We start from the raw sequence: 19,883 nt of genomic DNA on the forward strand, positions 1-19,883 counted from the left end.
CAACTCTTGGGTTCCCTCTAGTTGCCGCCCTCTGCACTACGTCATAGATATTTATGAACCTAGGACCGAAGTCTACACATGTGCTGAGGTGCACTCGTAATGAGTGACTAGTTGGCCGGCACGTAGAGCTGAAACCCCGGATTCAAATCCCGGCGCCGGAGAGAATTTTTCTCCGTTCCATTACTCCTTCATCGTATGATGACGCAGAATATCTGCATGGAATTATCATATGTACTTCGGTACATTTAATAATATATATAATATATATTGTACTATGTGGTTAAAATATTACTTTGTTTCGCGACTAATAGTTTCGTTAATCCATTATTTGCTCTTGAAAGAAGACGAAATACAACTAGATACGCATAAACAACATTTAAAATATGAAAGTCATTGTGTTGTTCAATTACAAACGCTGCTATGTGACAGAATTAAAAACAGTTTTTCAAGTTAAAATTGCAAATTAACTATTAGTAGGACATTTTATGGAACTTGTAAGGTTTATTAATTATTTTTATTCTAAAAACTGACGAAGACCATGATCTGTTGTTATACTACCAGCTTTTTTATGTTTACAAAAATACATAGGAGGATCGAAAAATAACGCACAATTTTTATGGCAACGTACTTAATAGGTAAGCAGAACGAAATAATGTACAAGATAGTTACAGATTTTACCTATTTTTCAACACAGGAACCAAGCCTCTCGACACATTTCTCCAATTTTGACACCAGATTCAGCACATCACGTTCATAAAACTCCGTTTTCTGGGCATATAGTCACCTACGCACGATTAATTTATTTCACTTCTTCATCTGAACCGAAGCGTTGGCCTCATAGGAATTTCTTCATTGGTCCGAAGAGGTGAAAGTTAGACGGTACGAAGTCTGGACTGTAGGGTGGATGATTGCCGCCTCATTGCCTCTGACATTGGGTGGTATTGCAGCTGTCACAATTAGGTCGGAACGTTCTTTGTCGGTGGCCCTCTTCGGAGTACCTGCACCACCTGGAGATGTTGCTACGGTCCAGACAATCAGCACCATACACTTCCAACATTTCCCCGTGGATTTCACCCAGATTTTTTCGTTTTACCCACAAAAAAAAACGAACTACAGAAATAGACGATGCTAACACACACGCCATCTTTACTCGGTAGTTACCGCTCGTTGCGCCAGGGTGACACTTGGTCGAGCTATTGCTGTCTGTAGTGAAAGATTCAAACTATCTGCCAACTTTGAACGTCCTAACCGAAATAGTCTTCCGTAAAAAATTGCTATGCGTTACTTTTCGATTCTCCCTCGTATATGAACTTTTCAGATAGGGACTTTTGCAACTAGGCAATTCAATAAAAAAATGAACTAGTGCCCCTGGAACTTACAGCTTCAGTACTTTCCGAGAAAGGGGTTTCTCCTAACAAGAAAACGGGAAAACTTTTTTCTGTGTTGAACTTCCCTTCATTAATAAGTAGATGTTTCACGAATTTTGCTGCACCTTCCGTTGGAATATGGAAATACGCTATTTTAATGACAGCATTGTTAGAATGATCTTATGTGCAAGCAGTATAAGCAGCCATCGGATGCATGGATGCATTCGAGCAGGCGGTGCAGAAAACATAAGGTTTGTTCCAGCACAGTTCGGAATCCATTCTGAACTGCCTGCTCATGCGCAGTAGCTCAATGTGTGTTCCAACAAGACTTGAACTGATTCCAAACCGATACTGAACTCCCAGTTCTCTGTTCCAACATGCTTCAGAACTCGTTCAGAACGAGTGAAATTGGTTCTCGTTTAAGAGCAGAACTGGGATTTCTGAACTATTGACGCATGCGCAGATAAAGTTATGGTTAAAATTCTTCGAGACTAGGCAGGTTAAAATAAAAAAATAGTCGATCATGAGTGATTTGGAAGGTGATAGTGATAATATATTTTATGACGAATTAAGTTCGGAATATGAATATAAGTTTAATATGAGAAGAAACTCCGAAGGTCTTGAAAGAACAGTTTAAGGAATGTTCCAACAACGTAAAATCCCGAACTAGTTTTGACACCATACACAACTGACACATGCGTCGAAAGAAGTTCGGTATCGTTCGGAACGCGTTCTGAATTGCTTGCTGTAATAAAGCTATTACCATAACAATAACTCATTTCGTTACCATGGCAGAAATTTGTTTATATTCCTGATATTATTTTCATTCGTTGAGTTTACATTTGCTGTATTTTCAGGAATACAATTATCTGTATGCAAATCACAGTACTACATCCTGCTGCATCCTCGGTCGATCTGAAACTATCGAAAGATGATAATGAAGTTGAAATTAATGAAGACAAAACGAGTCTGAGGTCAACGCCTAAAGTTAGCCTACCCAGCAATTATGCTTCAAATGGTTGAGGGAGAAAACCTCGGAAGAAAATCCAGTCAGGTAACTTGTCCCAACCAGATTTTGAACGCGAGCCCGCTCGTTTCACAGTCAGACATGCTAATCGTTACTCTACAGTGGTTGACTATTTTACAGTATTGCAGCACTAAGGAATGGAAAGTTTCCATTGCTATTAGTAGAATCGCAAAAGCATCCATTTACCCACAACAATGGAGTGATTGAGTCCACACCACAGATGCCATTCTCAGACGTTAGACCTAATCGTTCCTTAACAGCGTTAACTGCAGCTTCTCTCAGCGCGACAGTTACTGATAGTTCTTGAGATGTGGAAATCCCTTTGCGCTCTTTGGACGTTACTGTGCCGTAATGGTTGCAGCTCTGAGAAACAGAGTACATTTGACTTATGAGAGTCGTTAATCTTCTCTCAGAGTTTGAAGTTGCAATGTGCATTCATTAGTATCATTATCAAGGAAACAACTTCGCGATGTGTAGCATCTCCTGTAATCTTGCTAATCCCTCAAATCTCTTATGCAAATCGAACAAAACTCAGGAATTGTGTCTGTCTCACTTTGAAACGAGAAGTTGAAGTGGCTGCTTCTTTGAACTTCGATGCAGAGTACAGTCACTGAGCACAACTGTTGAACATATCTGAGTGACAAGAATTTAAAAGATTAGTACTTTAAAAAGAAACTTCGTTGGGTTAGAGAAAATAAACGGTTCTCTGGAAAACGTTCTTTCGTCTTTTTTTTTAATTTAGTAGGTTATTTTACGACGCTTTATCACTATCTTAGGTTATTTAGCATCTGAATCAGATGAAGGTGATAATGCCGATGAAATGAGTCCGGGGTCCAACACCGAAAGTTACCCAGCATTTTCTCATATTGGGTTGAGGAAAAACCCCGCAAAAAAACCTCAACCAGGTAACTTTCCCCGACCTGGAATCGAACCCGGGCCATCTGGTTTCGCGGCTAGACGCGCTAACCATTACTCCACAGGTGTGGACTCTTTCGTCTTAAATCTGTTGGAACTATCTGACTGTGCTTCGCAGATCGTGAGTAATCCTTGAGCATTTCTTAGATGACATGATCGATGAGTAGGCCTACATAATATCACAGTCTAGTATATACTGTACAGTCACGAAGCTTGAGTTGTGAGGGTGCTAGGAACAATATACTGGGTCGGTACTATTTCGCATTGTCTGTAATGAGGCGATATTAGCGATCCTAGTGGTTAGCAACTATCTATGGATGCATATTTACTACATATCGAGCTTCGTGACCGTATATACTAGACTGTGATAATATATTTCAATCCTACTTTGAATATTATGTTTTAATTACCAATGAAGAGATGAGCTGAAAATTTTTGTGGACCGTAACAGTCCTTCTGGGACTATAACCTGTATGGATGATGATGATGATGATGATGATGATGATGATGATGATGATGATGATGATGATGATGATTACCTATTTATATAATTTATGATTAGGGCTAATGGAGTAATTGTGGAATGCCAGTATGGGGAACAGGAATACCCCACGAAAACCCATCACCAAGTACAATCTTTTCAATTATAAATTCTATTCGGGTTTGCCGGAATTCGAACCTGGTGGAAAACTGACGCCCCAGCAGACTAATGGTGCGCCCATTTTCATTATCTCTATTAATAACAAACAAATTGACTTATAACATTTATAACGCATTATGTACTTCGTACTTACGTGCAATGAGTTAGTAGCACATTTGCCTGCTCAATCGGGGTTACGCTCGGAGGTGTGTTCAATTCCCGCTTCGTATGATTACCTAGTTGTTTTTTTTTTTTTTAGGTTTTCCCCAACTGTACGGTAATCCCTGTTGAATCCTCGGCCTCATTTCGCCAAATACCGTCTCCGTATGATCAATTACATTGAAGATAATTTACCTAGTACTTGGTACAGCGTCGTTAAATAACAGACTAAAAAATTAGGCCTAAGTATCGCTTAGTCTCACGTCATGTAAGTTCCACTGTGTCTTTTCGATGAAAGTCCAAATATGAGCTTACGATAAATGCTTAGAAAAATAATTTTTAAAACCAATGGCGTACACTTTACTTGCGTCATTCATCCAAGTGTCCCCATCAAGGGGCGATGCGCCGAAACTTGTATTACTTTCAGCCGCCATGAAGGCGTTTGGTCCATCATAGGAGACGAATTACACAATATCGTATGAAGACAGAAAATAGGAAATACTGGAGAATGCTGTGTTTGCAGTGAAAGACCTGTCCTTGGGCAGAACAATATGAATGAATGAATGTATTGTGACAGCGACGTGAGATTCGAACTCACGACCAGCGTCCCGCAAGAGAGAAGATCGCGCGGAGCACTTTGGGATTGCGCGCGGCGGAGAGGGGAAAGGGCCAACGCGGCGAGAGAGTGGAGAGAGAGTGCGCGCGCATCTGGTGCTGGTAGAGAGGAGAGGGCTCTGGATTTTTCTGGAGTGCCATCTCTAGAGACGCGTGGAACTTTCGAGGCTACGTCGCTGTGGTTATAAATTAAGGACGCGAAGGAACGACAGCAGTTTTTCAGTTGATTAGTCAGCCAGTCAGTGAGAAAGCCAGAGCAAGCAAGCCAGTCTTGTGTACCGGAGTTCGACTCGAGTGTGCGTCCGCATCTGCGTCAGCATCCGAAGGCCTGAGTTCGAGTGCAGTGGACCGCAGTTGGAGGGACCTGAGTTCGAGTGCAGTGAACCGCAGTTGGAGGGACCTGAGTTCGAGTACAGTGAACTGTCTCTGGAGGTCTGTGGTTCGAGATATGTGAACTCGAGTGACTGAGCTAGAAGAACTGTGAACTGAGAACTGATAGTTCTGATTTGTAAATAGTGCTTTGTAAATATTAGTTAAGATTAACAGTTCATTGTTGTTCGTACTAGCCCAAGTAAATTGTCATTGTCGTCGGTGGAGTGCTATAACGAATACTGTGTTAAGTGAAAATCCAATTGTTGACGAGAGCGTTTAAGGCGAATTGTAGAAAGGAATTATTGTTGTGGCGAATAAATTACATTGTTGTTACAATAAAAAAATTCACAGTATGCTGATGATGGTGATGACTAATGAAGTAATGGTGGAATGCCGGTAGGGAAAACCGGAGTACCTCACTAAACCCTACCACCAAACACCGTCCTTATCCACCACAAATTCCAGTTAGACTCGCCGGGAATTGAATCCCGGTTACCAGTATGGATAGCTAACGGTGAATCCAAAGAGAAAATATAATTATAGTTAAGAGCATCTTAGCGTATCTTGTCAGTTTTATGAACTCTTTATTGTTTTCACCTTTTGTGAGAGGCAACTAGAATGTTTACATGTAACTTACATCAACTAAGTTATTTTACAAATGTGACGTAAAGTTAATAAGTATTTATAAACTGTATAATAACAAATGTTGAACTTTTAATTGAACATTACAAAACGTTCTTTGAAAACCTCTGAAATTACAGAGTGATTCGAATTCTACAGCTGAAAATTGCGCAATAACGGAATATTTATATGAAGTGTAATAAGTAATAATTTCTATTTTACACACTAATTGTTAAACTACCTATATTCATATTTTATGCTTGATTAAGTTTTACAGTAAACAGGGAACGTAAAATTGGTATTACAATATAATTATTATACAGTACATAACACTCATTTTCTGGGTGAATTATAATATACATCACACTCGATTAAAATATTCAGGTTTCCTATTCTTTGCTAACGGTGGAACTTTATAATAAATTACACATAATTAACTTATTAATAAATTATTAAAAGTTGAACAGACTGAAACATACTGTCTTACAAGCTTGATGATTCTCAGGGCTCGGCAATCGCCAGTCCCATTGCCGTGGCTGCGCGCTGAGAAGCGAAGGACAGACGCTGGAGCCCGGACTTTTCCGAAGAGCTGGCGGTGCGCACCGAGAAAGCTGTCATCTTGTTCTTTGCCACGATTTTCCCCACACATCTTTAACACCAGTAAGTAGTATGAAGGATGGGTGGAGCGGAGAAAAATTATCTCCAACACCAGGACTCGAACCCGGGTTTTCAGCTCTACGTGCTGACGCTTTATCCACTAAGCCAAACTGGATTCCAGTCCCGATGCCGGATTGAATCCTCTCAGTTTAAGTTCCGCCTCTTAGTTTCCCTTTAGTGGCCAATCCTCATGCACTGTATCACAGATGTCGAATCCCGGCCACTTACTAATAGTCACTCGTAATGAGTGCACCTTTGCACACAGTGTGTTGGACATTGTGCCACTGTCACACATCTGTGACACAGTGCATGAGGGCTGGTCACTAAAGGGAAACTAAGAGGTGGAACTTAAACTGAGAGAATTCAATCCAGCATCGGGACTGGAATCCGGTGTGGCTTAGTGGATAAAGCGTCAGCACGTAGAGCTGAAAACTCGGGTTCGAATCCCGGTGCCGGAGAGAATTTTTCTCCGCTCTGCCGATCCTTCATAATATGGTAATGCAGAATCCCTGCATACGTACTTCGGTGAATCTCGATAATACCTGTAGGCTAAGTAGGTTTACATTTAATATTAATCATGTAAAAATATTATCTACCATATTAGGTTATCGTCAAAAATAAAGTAATATATAGCAGTAATATTATTTTTAGCTAACGACGTTTTCAGTTTCAGAGGTTATTCATTGTCAAAATTGAATTTGCACGAGAAATGTTTGACAAATTTTACCTGGAGTCCTCTATCACGGTCAGGATTCTATTACGTGTCGTAAATCTACGATACGGATCTTCTTCCTTATTCATTCCCCTTCCGGAGAAAGCCATACTAAGGATTTTGTGTTCCTGGCATGTTTGAATCCCCGAATTTCATTAAAATTGTTAAATACGAGATCTATTAGGCCTACTTTACTTAATGTGAGGACTGGGGCATAAGTCATGCCAATTATTTCGTTTTTTTTTATGAGAATGCGAGTGCGGTGCAAATGTAAAGAGCAGCGTAGACCTACGAATGTACTAGTAGGGTAGGGTAGGAATCAGACATCCAGAAACGACATAGCACCATGCTACTCGTGTTACAGTAGTTGGGATAGCATTACAGCACACATACCCGTCCTATAAATCCCTAAAAATCCATCGGATCACATCCATTATGCACGGCTGTCGACTCACAACTGCATTACACGTAACATCGCTATCTGTGCGATAACTATCACACTGCCCTCTAGTGATGCGACCACATACTCGTACCACAGATGCACGGCACGGCGATCGACTCACAACTGAATTCACATTGCTCTCTGTGCTGTAACAATACATTACACTGTCATCTAGTGATGTGACCACATACTATGGATGTTATACGACATAAGACATCTCGTGATATCATCGCTTAACTTTAAAGAAGAAAATGTTGCCATGACTTAGACCCCAACCTTCGTATTATGCACAGAATTTACAAAAATGTATTCGCTCAGGTATGCAAGTGAGACAAAAACACATGTTAGCTTTACGCATTGCTTGCTGACCGTCTCTCAAATCTGAAAAATTCTTATGACCATATAATTATAATGACTGAGTTAATGACACATTTCTATACGACACACAATTCGGATTTGAGATAGGAATAATGAAAAAGAAAGAATTCACGAAATGGCCCATGTACCTAATTTCATGGTTCGAAATATTTATGGTCGAAATGTTAAATTGCTGTATCTTCATTGAAGTATGACTACACTTTTTCGCGAATGCTTATACTGGAAAGTTGCTTTTATACGCCATCTGTCTGCCTGTCGTTTACATTTTGGATTAATTTTGTTCACTCAATCTATGAAAAAAGCTCGTTTATCTCGAAAATATGCAATTTAATTTCAGATACTGCATGAAGGCATTTGAAGACACCATTTCAAAATTTATTCGAAGTAATTTCTGACGATTTTATTACTGTATTCTTAAAACCGAAAGTAGACACAGTATACGATGTAACTCCAAAAACCTTTCGTTTATACAGAAATGATTGTTATTTACAGTCACGCCTCGAATAAAATATTTCGTTCAAAAGAATTTCCATAAATTACTTGCAACAAATTTCATAAAAGTAGCTGTTTTTAGACTGACAAGTGAATAGAAAGTACAATTAATTTTGCATATTTAGATTATTAAATACTCGTTTTAAGTTACTGTGCAAAACGTATAATGACAAACTATGTTTCATTAGTATGGCACTGATATGGCATACACATTTCTCCGTTCATGAAAAACGAGATACGATACAATTTGGAATGTTTGTAATCTAGTCACCCACTATTGTATTCTTCAACACTGGATGAGAGCATCTCTGATTTTTGTACAATCTTTCGAGATTTTTTTTTTGGTATTATCGCAGTCTTCCTCACCTGACTAATTTCCCCTTGTCTAATGGAGGAAGTGGACGGTCGATCTCTTGAAAGATGCACTCTAGTACAGGAGTGGACTGATCTCTCAGAAGCAGCATCTTCGAAGAGAGGGAACCAGCAGGTCTCACCGTCACCAAAGTTGCTGTAAGGAACAAAATCATTGAGTAATTGATTAACTAGCGGACTTACTCTTGTTAATTATGTAAGTTTGTGCGGCTTACAGCGGTTTCGGTGCTTCATCACACCATCCTCAGAGCCCACTCAGAGTTCTGAGGATGGTGTGATGAAGCACCGAAACAGCTGTAAGCCGCACAAACTTACATAATTAACACGAGTAAGTCCGCTAGTTAATCAATTACTTATATTCAAGTGTTAAAAGTAGTGTACGCAAGATTAAAAATGGAAAATCATTGAATTTATTGTGCCAAAAAAACTTTAGGCTCTTCAGTAAATAATTATGCAGCAAACATAATCTGTTTCAGAAAGTTAAATTCAAGACTTAGGCCTAATATTAAACAAGAAAAATGCTGGATGAATACTAGTTGAGTAATATATCCAAAACATATCGTCATTGGTCCTTCACAGATCTTACTTCAGAAGCCAGAAGGAAGTAAGTCCAAAATCTTCATTTTTAGGTACGATGAGATAAATATTCCACTTTTCGCACAGCTTTATGACTTACTTCCTTTGGATATTATAGAAAAATATACACAACTATGCATCCTTGCAATTCAGGAGTACCAACACCGACCTAAAAATTCCTTGGCGCTTACTTTCTTTTGCCTTCTGACGCAAGATATGCTGCAATGTATTCAGAATCTGCTGATGTTATTAAAAAACGCATATTTATACAGAGTGTAAGAGGTATAAAGGTAACATATCTTATGGATTATATTACACTTTAACATTGTATATGAAGACATTATTACAAACACGACCTTGTCAAAATTGCTATTTTTCAAAAGAACAATAAAAATAAATAGAACAACACATGTCAGCTGTTTCCGTACAACTGGTGTTTATCCTCGTGGCTATTGCACCTGACATGTGTCACTTTCGGAGCATATAAACATTTTAAATAGTAGGCCTAGTAAATGTGTCCTTAACACAATTTCATTAAAAGTGACTAGGGCTGTTTTTGTAATAATGTCTTCATATGCTTTTAAAATACCTTACACTAGTTTAAAATTGATTTTCGCCCTAAAATTTCTCAGTAGATCTGAGTCAAACTAGCTTTAGATTCTAGCCACTGCCTTTTCAGGTCCAAACAATTTTGTCTGGAACTCAGGAACCGTGGAATTAAATGAGGATTGTCTCAATCTACAGTGGTAAGAGAAAAAAAATAATACAATTCATTTCATGTTTAGCCATTCAAGAGTCCACGCTTCAGGCGGCTTTGAGAAGTCGTGGGTAATCAACGTGCAAGTTCGGGTGAGCTGTGTGTAGACTATTTATTTTTAAAGGACTTATCAGATATTATTATGTAAATAAAATTAATAGTGTAAAATATTGCTTGTTGCTCTATTCATGTTATTGAGATATCAAATGCCACCAAGGAGTACGTCTTTAAAATGTTATGAACATATGGTACAAAATATTTGGAGCATCCAACATTTCATCTAATCATCAAGCATTTAAGTACAATGAAAGTCATATGCCAAACCAGCTTTCCTTTGAGATTTTATAGTAAATTCACAACGTGTATAATAAATGTAGTTAGCAGAATTGAAGCATTGGTGCGGTCACGATAAAAAGAAAATATTCCGAACATCTACAGGGACATCATTTTATGTTTACTAACATTTCTAATATTAACTTGGCTATACCTTTAGATTAACGTTGAGAACCGGAAACACCGTTTGCTACCCACTTCCACGACTGGAGTTCGATGATACTGGCGTAAAATACAAACAAATCACTTTACTAGGTATAGGAGGGAAGAAAAGTAGTTCATCCATTTACGTAAACTAGGAAATATCGCGATTTTGAGTTGGATAATTTTCATCAGGTTTTTGTTTAATCAAAATACAGTACTATATTAACAATAAGTGTTTTTACTCAAGAACTGAGCTATTCATTAGAACGTATTCATTGTGCAGTGTATATTATACTGTCTACAGCACATTAGCGTACAATGTAGAGAATGAAGTTAAATTGAAAAATAATCATAATAATATGGATATTTAAACATATTTTTGAAAATGGTGGTCGTTTATTTCGATACAGGCTTCAGTTCTTTTGTGCATATTATTGCACTGTAGACTATTGTACCTAATTCCAATTACCAGTTTCGTCCTTCGTACTAGTAGCCTAACTCGTGTTGAAATAATTCTGTACCTACCCTATAAAAGAGTACCTTACGTACTGTAAATTCAATCTTCACTTCTGCCCGATCCGAAAACATAAAATTACTCACACATGCTATCTTCTGTCCAAGTATTTTTGTCGCAGGAAGGGGGAAAATCACGTGACAGTTAATTACTTAACAAGGCCCTTTTATTTTAGTTATTTTAAACAATTGTATAATATTACGTAGACGTCCAATTCCTAACAGAAATTAATGTTTTCAGAAAAGAGCTAAGACAATCCAGCCGCTAGACTTTACAGAGGGGCAGCAGAAGCGGGTGGGGGAAACCGGGATATGACGTAGGCAAACGGACAACAGTACCTGTGCGAAAATATGATTCAATATTGAGAGCTCTTTCGTCACTGGAAAACGCGAACATATTTCTGGAATGTACTATATTCACTAACTCAGTACTATTTGCTATGACCGTAAGGCGACTTTGGCTGCATACGCGGCCTTGGTTCTGTGTGGAGAACGGTTGGAAGTTTATTAGTAGAGGGAATGGGAGTAAGGTACATTCAAAAACTCAGGTTCAATAAAAATTTAAGTAAAAATAAAATGATGTCCCTGTACAAGAAAACAAAAGAACTGGTTTCAGTTATCGCAAAAGAAACTATATGTCGATATCAAAATGTTAGACACAGATGAAGTGTCATAAAATGTTCATAGTGCATTAGCATTTCTCCCGATATTTACTACCCACAAACGCGTCATTGATTACGAAGCGAAAAATTTAGCAACACGAATACAGTAAAACCAACTATATCACAAGAGCGTTAGAAGTCCGAAGTCTAACGGGGAGAAATAATGGAATTGTGTTGCGGTTCCATGTACTACTGTATAGTACTTAACATGTTACGCCAGATCTTTTGCACATGCCACCATTTGAGCATCGCAACATACACAACTGAATACACGTTGACTTGACATTTTTATTCGTGTATCCGCGTAGTGAATATGCAGAATGATTTTTGTTTATGGATTTTATGATGGCAATGCATTGGCTGCTGTTAAGAAATACAGACGACGTTTTTCCAATCGAAAGGTTCCATCTAGCTGTGTTTTCCCATGTTTATCGGATGTTATCTGAAACTGGCAAGCTACCAAATGTATCATTGAGATCGGAAAGAGAACCGGTACTGTTACCTGATATGAATTTACAATTCATAGAATCCATAAGAAGGGCAACCTTAGTAATTTGTCTTGTATAATTATTTTATTTTCTTACTGAGTTTGTACGTAATTATGAAATAATGGTATTGGAACAGCACAAGATGCAGTATTTTTAATAATTTTCATATCACAATGTCCTAAAACGTAGAAATCGTCTATAATGCCTCTCTCCATTTAAAAGTTCGCCCAACAATCATTTCTCAATCATTACATTTCGGACATAGGTATAGCGGGTTAAATTGATATAAATTAACTAAAACTACATTATTCTTAAATAATATACATTCCTCTTGAGACACCTTGTACATTTTCGTATCTAGTGAATTCAGAGATATATTATGCTAATGTCACTATATTTTCAGGAAAATATCTGCGTTGTTCATTGTAATTTATTGTAAAATTATCAAAAAAAAATTCAATTATTTCTTTCTTTTTTCTCTAACCTCTGATAGCAATTTTTAATTTTATTACCAGATTTGCATTTCCTTATAAAACACGTACGAATTAAACAGCATTCCCTGATAAAGTTTGAGAACTTCCAAAAATACTACCTATCTTAGCAAAGTAAAGCTTAGAAAAGCAACTCAACAACTCATACAGTTAAGACTAGAAATAACAGTTACATACTTAGTGCTTTCAATATTATTATTATTATTATTATTATTATTATTATTATTATTATTATTATTATTATTATTGTTGTTGTTGTTGTTGTTGTTATTATTATTATTATTATTATTATTATTATTATTATTATTATTATTATTATTATTATTATTATTATTATTACTTCCATTTGACTGAGTTTTACGTAATTAATTATTTTGTCATTTAAAATTTTAGCAATCATCACAATTCTGTATTACCATTAACAGCCTATGATAATTATGCACTCTTAATTATTATTATAATTTTATTAACTCTCTCAGTTGTTGTATGTATAAGCCTGTAACGTAGGTTTTCTTCTATTGTCTATAAAAATTATTCTAGATAGCATCTCACCAATTACTTCAAACAGTATTTTGGATGTCTCTCTCAAATTCTGCCACTTAGAAATCTTATCAGTAGATCCTGTTAATATCTTCATAGCTCTTGAATCATCCTTCCAGGTCTTTATAAACAAAGAGAAAACAACGTAAGTGTTTAATTTGACGAAAGCATGTTATAATAATTACAAATCAAGTACCGTAAGTAAAAACAAACCTTAACCATTCTTGCAGGACCTTTATCTCTCTTGGCAGTCGAATCGTAGCTCATCTTCTTCGTATCTTTATTATTTGGAAGCTCAATCTGATTTCTGTGACCTGACTTATTCGAAGTTGATATATTCGTAGTCGATGTTAAATCTTTGTCAATAAGCACATCTTGACAAAACGTTTGCATTTGAGAAGTAACATCTTCGTACTGATTTTCGTATGTATTATCTGTGTCTGCATAATTAAGTGCATCCGTGTCAAGAGGTGTGTGACTTTGAAAGTCAAAATGAAAGGGAGCTTCTGGCATATGTCGGAAAAATGGGAAGCCACGTGGCGAAGACCAAGATGTCGTGAAGTCATAGTCTGGAGATACATACTGTTTGTTGCTAAGAGTCCTGGTCGACATATTTTTCTCGGATTGCTCACAATAAACTCCAGGAGATTGGAACCTAAATAACAGACATCTTTATTATAAGTGGCAAGAACTTCAAAACCAAACTGTTCGTAAGTTTCATAATTTATTTTGAAATACTGATAGTATGATAAAAATGAGAATTCATCTCAAAATTTAATGATACAAAAGATGAAATTGTGCAACTTACGTAACAGTTGAGACAGTAGGAGTTTCAATATTTAATCTACTATATCATTGCTAGTATCTGCGTGTTTTTTTTTTTTTTTTTTTTTTTTTTTTTTTACATTCTTCAAATGTTTAAACTGTCGAAAGTTTAATCACAATAAAACTTATAACACAATATATCATAGAATAGTATTGTTCATTTTTTTGACGTAGAATACGTTTTTCCTCGCACCAAGTATGGGCAACAGTTCCGGGATCCTTGGTGAAACAAAAAAAAACCGCAGAGTTTCAAATAAATGCTTAGGCCTACTGTAACAAGAATTTCGAATTTCACACTACATGGCCCAAACAGCTAAAAAAGTATTCTGTGTACTTTAGATGCTAAGCATGGAAAAACACTACATACAAGTACAGCAAAACTATTACCTAGTAGACTTTCATAATAGAATAATATTAGCAGAATAATGCCAGGAAAGAAAAACATTGCATTTCCATAAGAGACACTGATATAAAATTCCAACTAGGCCAAAAGTGCTTTTGAAGATCATGGGGAAACTGTCAAAAGCTTACTACTAAGGCAAGCTTGCAAAGACTATATGAAAACCACATCTTAACATCCAGACAAATTTACGATTTTGGAAAAGAAAATATTCCTGGAATCGCCATTGGAATTAAATAAAATATTCCTGGAATCCACTTTGCATTTTGCACAGCAGAGGAATGTCAGGAAAAAGAATGGTTATTATTATCCCGGTTCAGTGTCTCAAAAACCATCCCAATGATTCATTAATTGCATTCTCTTATCCCCCATGTCAGAATTTTATGCTCTGACCAAGCCCTACTCTTCCAGCATTAACACAAGTACCTACAGTATAGAAACAGAATGCTTTCACAGAAGACTGGAGTCATTGAATCTGCTGGAAGACAACTACATCCTTCTGGTATATGTCTGCATAATTCAGCATACAGAATACAAACGTATTAAGTTACCAAATCTTCACGGCTGTTGTGTTGCTAGAAGACAAAAGACTCTTCTGCTGTATGTCAGGTACGTCCACAGAATCAACACACAATACGACAAGTAGCAAAAGACTATCTTCAATAGTGTAATAACAGTTGACGATTTGTGCTTGCCATAACATAAAAAAGTGGCAGAAAAAATAGAAACATCTTAATTGTTAGTTGAAAATAGAAGTCTGTGTAGGGTTACCATGAGAATAAATTCTATAGGAGGACATGGAGTCTAAAATAAGAGGACATTGCTGAAAAAAGGAGGACTTTTTAAAAATTGGTAAGAACAAAATTAAAGATAAAAAAATAATGGCTCACTTTAGTTAGTTTTCTCACTAGTTGCTGGATCAGTACACATTTGTACTTTACTTATCAGTGGAGTCCACTTTGTGCACAAGAGCCTGATCAGACAAACTTGTATCTTGTAACATGCACATTTCAGAATAAAATTGATAAAATAGCTTAGAATCATGAATATTAACATTTTTAGAGTGTAAGAATTCAATGCATGTCAGTAGGTCACCGTATTTTATGTCTTTTTTATGTGCTCCAGCTTCAATCATTGAAAGCAGTTAAATTCTTTCATAGGTTTTCACTATTTGTTTAGATATTCTATGCATAATATCGCACTTTGTTCAATATTCATATTAATTCTAGTTGAAATGCGAAATGCCGGACATTTCAAATTTTTTATTTAATGCCTGCCAGACAGGATAAAATGATTAAAAAAGAGGACATGTCCTCCTTTTGCCGGATGGATGGTAACCTTAAGTCTGTGTAGAACTCTGCGTAATAATATCCCAAAGTTTCCATAGAAACGTCTCTCTCATGTGCACATTCTGAGACAACAAAAATTTCAAGCGAAAAATGTATGTAAAATGTACTGTCTTTATGTTTAAAACTGGAATATGCAATTTGTAAAAGAGTATCACTATCTCCACATGAGTTCTTTTAAGTAATAGGAAGTCCAGCTTTTTCTCAGTACCGGTAGGTTTCTTCAGATAATCATCTTCTAGAAGTGAAGACGAAAGTAGCAGAATTCAGAATTCGGATATTGAGTACTCCAGTAACAAAACTGATCACTGTATATTTCACTAATTTTACAGAAGAACATAAATACCGGTACTTGTCCATAGTTTACCTACAATGAAATGTCCTAAATATCGTATAATTTTCAACTTAAATCTATAGAAGTAGGTGAAATTTGTAACTGAAATGTGTAGATAATTAATTCTAGTCACATGCGAAAGCTGATTAGTTTTGAATGAGAATAATATGCACAAAGATTGTCACATATTGAAATACAATTTATTTGATGTATTTTGATTTTTATAATATGAAGTACAAGTTTCATGATTATCATTATTTTTAAACAGTGATTATGAAAAATATGGATAGAGAGAGGCGAACCCGATGCTTAGCAGGAGAAGGGATTGAAGAAGAAGAAGAAGAAGAAGAAGAAGAAGAAGAAGAAGAAGAAGAAGATGAAGATGAAGAAGAAGATTATGAAAAATACATTTTATTTGAAAAGTGAGTAAATAAATTTACGGTTACTTGAAACCAACTTCAAAATTAAAAATAGCAACAACATTACTAGGAGATGTCCCTCTTACTCCCTTCCTCATCATTGTGGTCGTCATTATCATCATCATAGTCACTACTATTATCATCACCATTATCATCCATTGAAGGACAATCTTGAAGTCTTCCATCTGAAGTGTCCTCGTAGAGGAGAGAATATGCATCTCCTGCTAGTTGTTGCCATAATGTTTTACCAGTAATCTTTTCACATTCTTAATTTTGTTGACATTGAGTTTGCATCCTAAAGAAGCTGGATTTGGCTTGATATCGACAGTGCTATCGACATTATTATAATTATTAATATCAAATCTTTGTTCTCCTCTTAGCGTGATTTTCCTTTAGATATTTTAATATGAAACTTTTTGCCTTTGCAAATTTAAAGTATATAAAAAGTTTTGTGGCTTCATTAAATATCTTATTAAAATTATCCAATGGTATATTACAATACAATTTGCTTTGGTAATTTGCCTGTAAACTTCAAATTTACCCTATATCCCTTGTTGGTGATAAATTTTGATTGCATATATTGATATTTTAATGTAAATGATACATTTTGGAACCATAACTTCAGTATATATGAACAGTTTTGTAACTGAAACGAAATTTCGACACCGATTTAATGGGAGAATAATAAGTTACAGTATGTTTCCAATAATTTCACACGATGCGCACATACTTCTAATTAGGCAGACACCAGAACTAACTCATTTTCTCTAAAAATGTAGATGATCAGTTTTGATAATGGAGTATTCATATATTATTACCGGTATTTCTGTTGCGAAAAATACGGTATATCATCATTGTCATCGTACCTATTTATTTAATTCTTAGTACCTTAACACAAACAGACGATATATTATGTAATATATCACTTAAAATACTGTAGTTTCTAGAAGTGGAGGCCATTGGAATGATTTTAGTGGAGGGTAACAAGAGGGACTTCTTTTCTAAGGTTTCGGGTTCGAAATTCGCTTGGGCAGATTACCTGGTTAGATTTTTTCTTCACTTATTCAATTTTAAAGCAAACATGAAATTATACCATGGAAGGTGATCAGACTCTTCTTACCAAATGCTAATTTGTTACCCCCAGTTCCATAGATACTAAATAACATCGACTTGATACAGCTCTATCAAAAAAGACTATTAAAAATAGAAGGTGAGAACCTGATTTCTTTACGTTTTATATAGACAAAATGTTAACACTAATACATTTACGGTTCAAAGAAAGTTGTACTGGTACAGAACTTTTTTACAGAAAATAAATCAGAATTATACAGAGTATTTTGGTTTCAATCATTTATAGTTTTCTGTCCAAAGGCAGGTCCTAAACTGCAAACCCAGAATTCTCCGATCTTCCCTCTTTTTCGCCTTCCATACACAATCCATATACTGTATTTTAATATTGTCTATCATCAGATATTTGCTTCTGCCCTAAACATTTTTCCTGTTCATTATTCCTTCCAGTGCATCCTTCAGTAGGTAGTGTCTTCTTAGCCAGTTATCCAGTCAATTTCTTTTTCTTTTCCTGATCAGTTTTAGCATTATTCTTTCTTCACCCACTTTTTCCATCAGAGGTTAATTTCGGTTTTAATGCTATAAATTTCAGGAACATGTTTTTTGTAAATTTTGTGTATAAAATTCAAAATAACTACAGTCATACTCGAACAGTTAAATAATTACTTCTGGATGTATACATATTTTAGTCGCAGTGATAAATTTTATTATTCAAAACATCGCCCAAAATTGATTATTGCTAACGTTGTGAATACAGCCCTAAAACCGAATGTCATGTTCTTTTAACCCATTCACCACATACATGTTCGTAATATATATTTTTCTCAGCATGGCTCAGTAACTTATGGAACGAAAGGAATTAAGCATTTTTTAATAACAACTTCTAACTAACTTCCTTTAGAATACAAAATTTTACCAAATTGCCGGTGTTTTAAGAATTGTTCGTTTTGGTAAAATTATTTAATTCTCAGTTGATTTATTTCATGGTTTCAAATTTTTTCTTCTTTCTGCCCAAAATGTTACGTTATCTTACTGTTTGTCCTTATTTTGCTTTCTTTCTTTAATTCTTGAGATATTGTATGTTTTCCACTGACTGTAGTTTCATGACTTTTTAAATTACATTGTACAACATAATGTACACAGTCTAGTATATACAGTCACGAACCTCAATATGTAATAAATATGCATCCATAGATAGTTAGTAACCACAAGGATCACTACTATCTCCTCATTACAGACAATGCGAAATAGTACCTGCATAGTCTATTGTTCCTAGCAACCTCATCAACTCAAGCTTCGTGACTGTATATACTAGACTGTGATATGTATGTGTTCTTGTATAGTCTCTAAATATGAGTTATACTCATTGGGACATACTCAATAAATGAAAAAAATAATTTTTAATAGTACTCAATCGAATGGCGATGGAATTCAGTAGTGGCAAATAAAAACTGTTTCTTTGCCAAGAATGAGATCATTAATGTTATGGCATACTGTAAATCATTTTGCAATTTATTTCTGACATTCGTACCTTGTGGACGTTCCCATTGTACAGTCGTTTTTGTTCGGAATGTTGATATGTTTTCCACCTGAACTTCCAGATACTGGACGTTGATAAGGACCTAATGAATGAAAATATTTAATTATTTTTAATTTTTAAATATCACATGCATACTTCTTTCAGGTTATACATGGTTAAATCAAGAAATTTTACATTTCCAATGCATGGTGAATTAATGAATAATTAATTACCTAATGACGGTAGGCTACTAAATAATAATAAAATTAAAAGAAACTTACTATTAAACATTGATCGAGGTTTTGTATTGCCCATTTTAAACATTTTGTTCATTAAATACAATATAATTGCTACTAAAATTGTAAATATATTTGTTTTTGACGAAAGTGAGTAATTCACTTCAGAACTTACACCAATGTCAATATCTCGAATATTTTATTTTAATTAAAGAATAAACAAATGACACATACACATTTCGATGGCTCGAATCGTAGCCTGCGTTATTTGACTATGTCAGTCCATATAAGAAGTTAAATTTCGAACAGAAGTACTTTGTACCCTATTTCAGCAGTACCTAATATAAAAATATGATATAGGTCCTATAAGATAGGATTGAAATCTTTTTAAATTATCGATATCGTTCATTGTTAATAAGTAGTCTATATGCATCACATACTAAAAAGTTGGTATTGATTATTA

The 19,883-nt window shown here is 35.6% G+C and overlaps 1 protein-coding gene across 1 annotated transcript; it reads right to left on the bottom strand.

The window, feature by feature from the left end:
* Positions 1–5,670: 5,670 nt before the first annotated feature.
* LOC138715099 (uncharacterized) lies at positions 5,671–19,599 on the bottom strand. The gene is made up of 6 exons (XM_069847617.1): positions 19,466–19,599; positions 19,197–19,287; positions 13,487–13,928; positions 13,286–13,394; positions 8,764–8,905; positions 5,671–6,365 (listed from the first exon to the last, which is right to left on the bottom strand). The coding sequence occupies exons 1-6, from the start codon at positions 19,515–19,517 to the stop codon at positions 6,218–6,220; spliced, it is 984 nt and encodes a 327-aa protein (XP_069703718.1). The 5' UTR covers positions 19,518–19,599; the 3' UTR covers positions 5,671–6,217.
* Between the last annotated feature and the right edge of the window lie 284 nt (positions 19,600–19,883).

This window comes from Periplaneta americana, chromosome 15, assembly GCF_040183065.1.
Source record: "Periplaneta americana isolate PAMFEO1 chromosome 15, P.americana_PAMFEO1_priV1, whole genome shotgun sequence".
In the NCBI taxonomy this organism is placed as follows: domain Eukaryota; kingdom Metazoa; phylum Arthropoda; class Insecta; order Blattodea; family Blattidae; genus Periplaneta; species Periplaneta americana.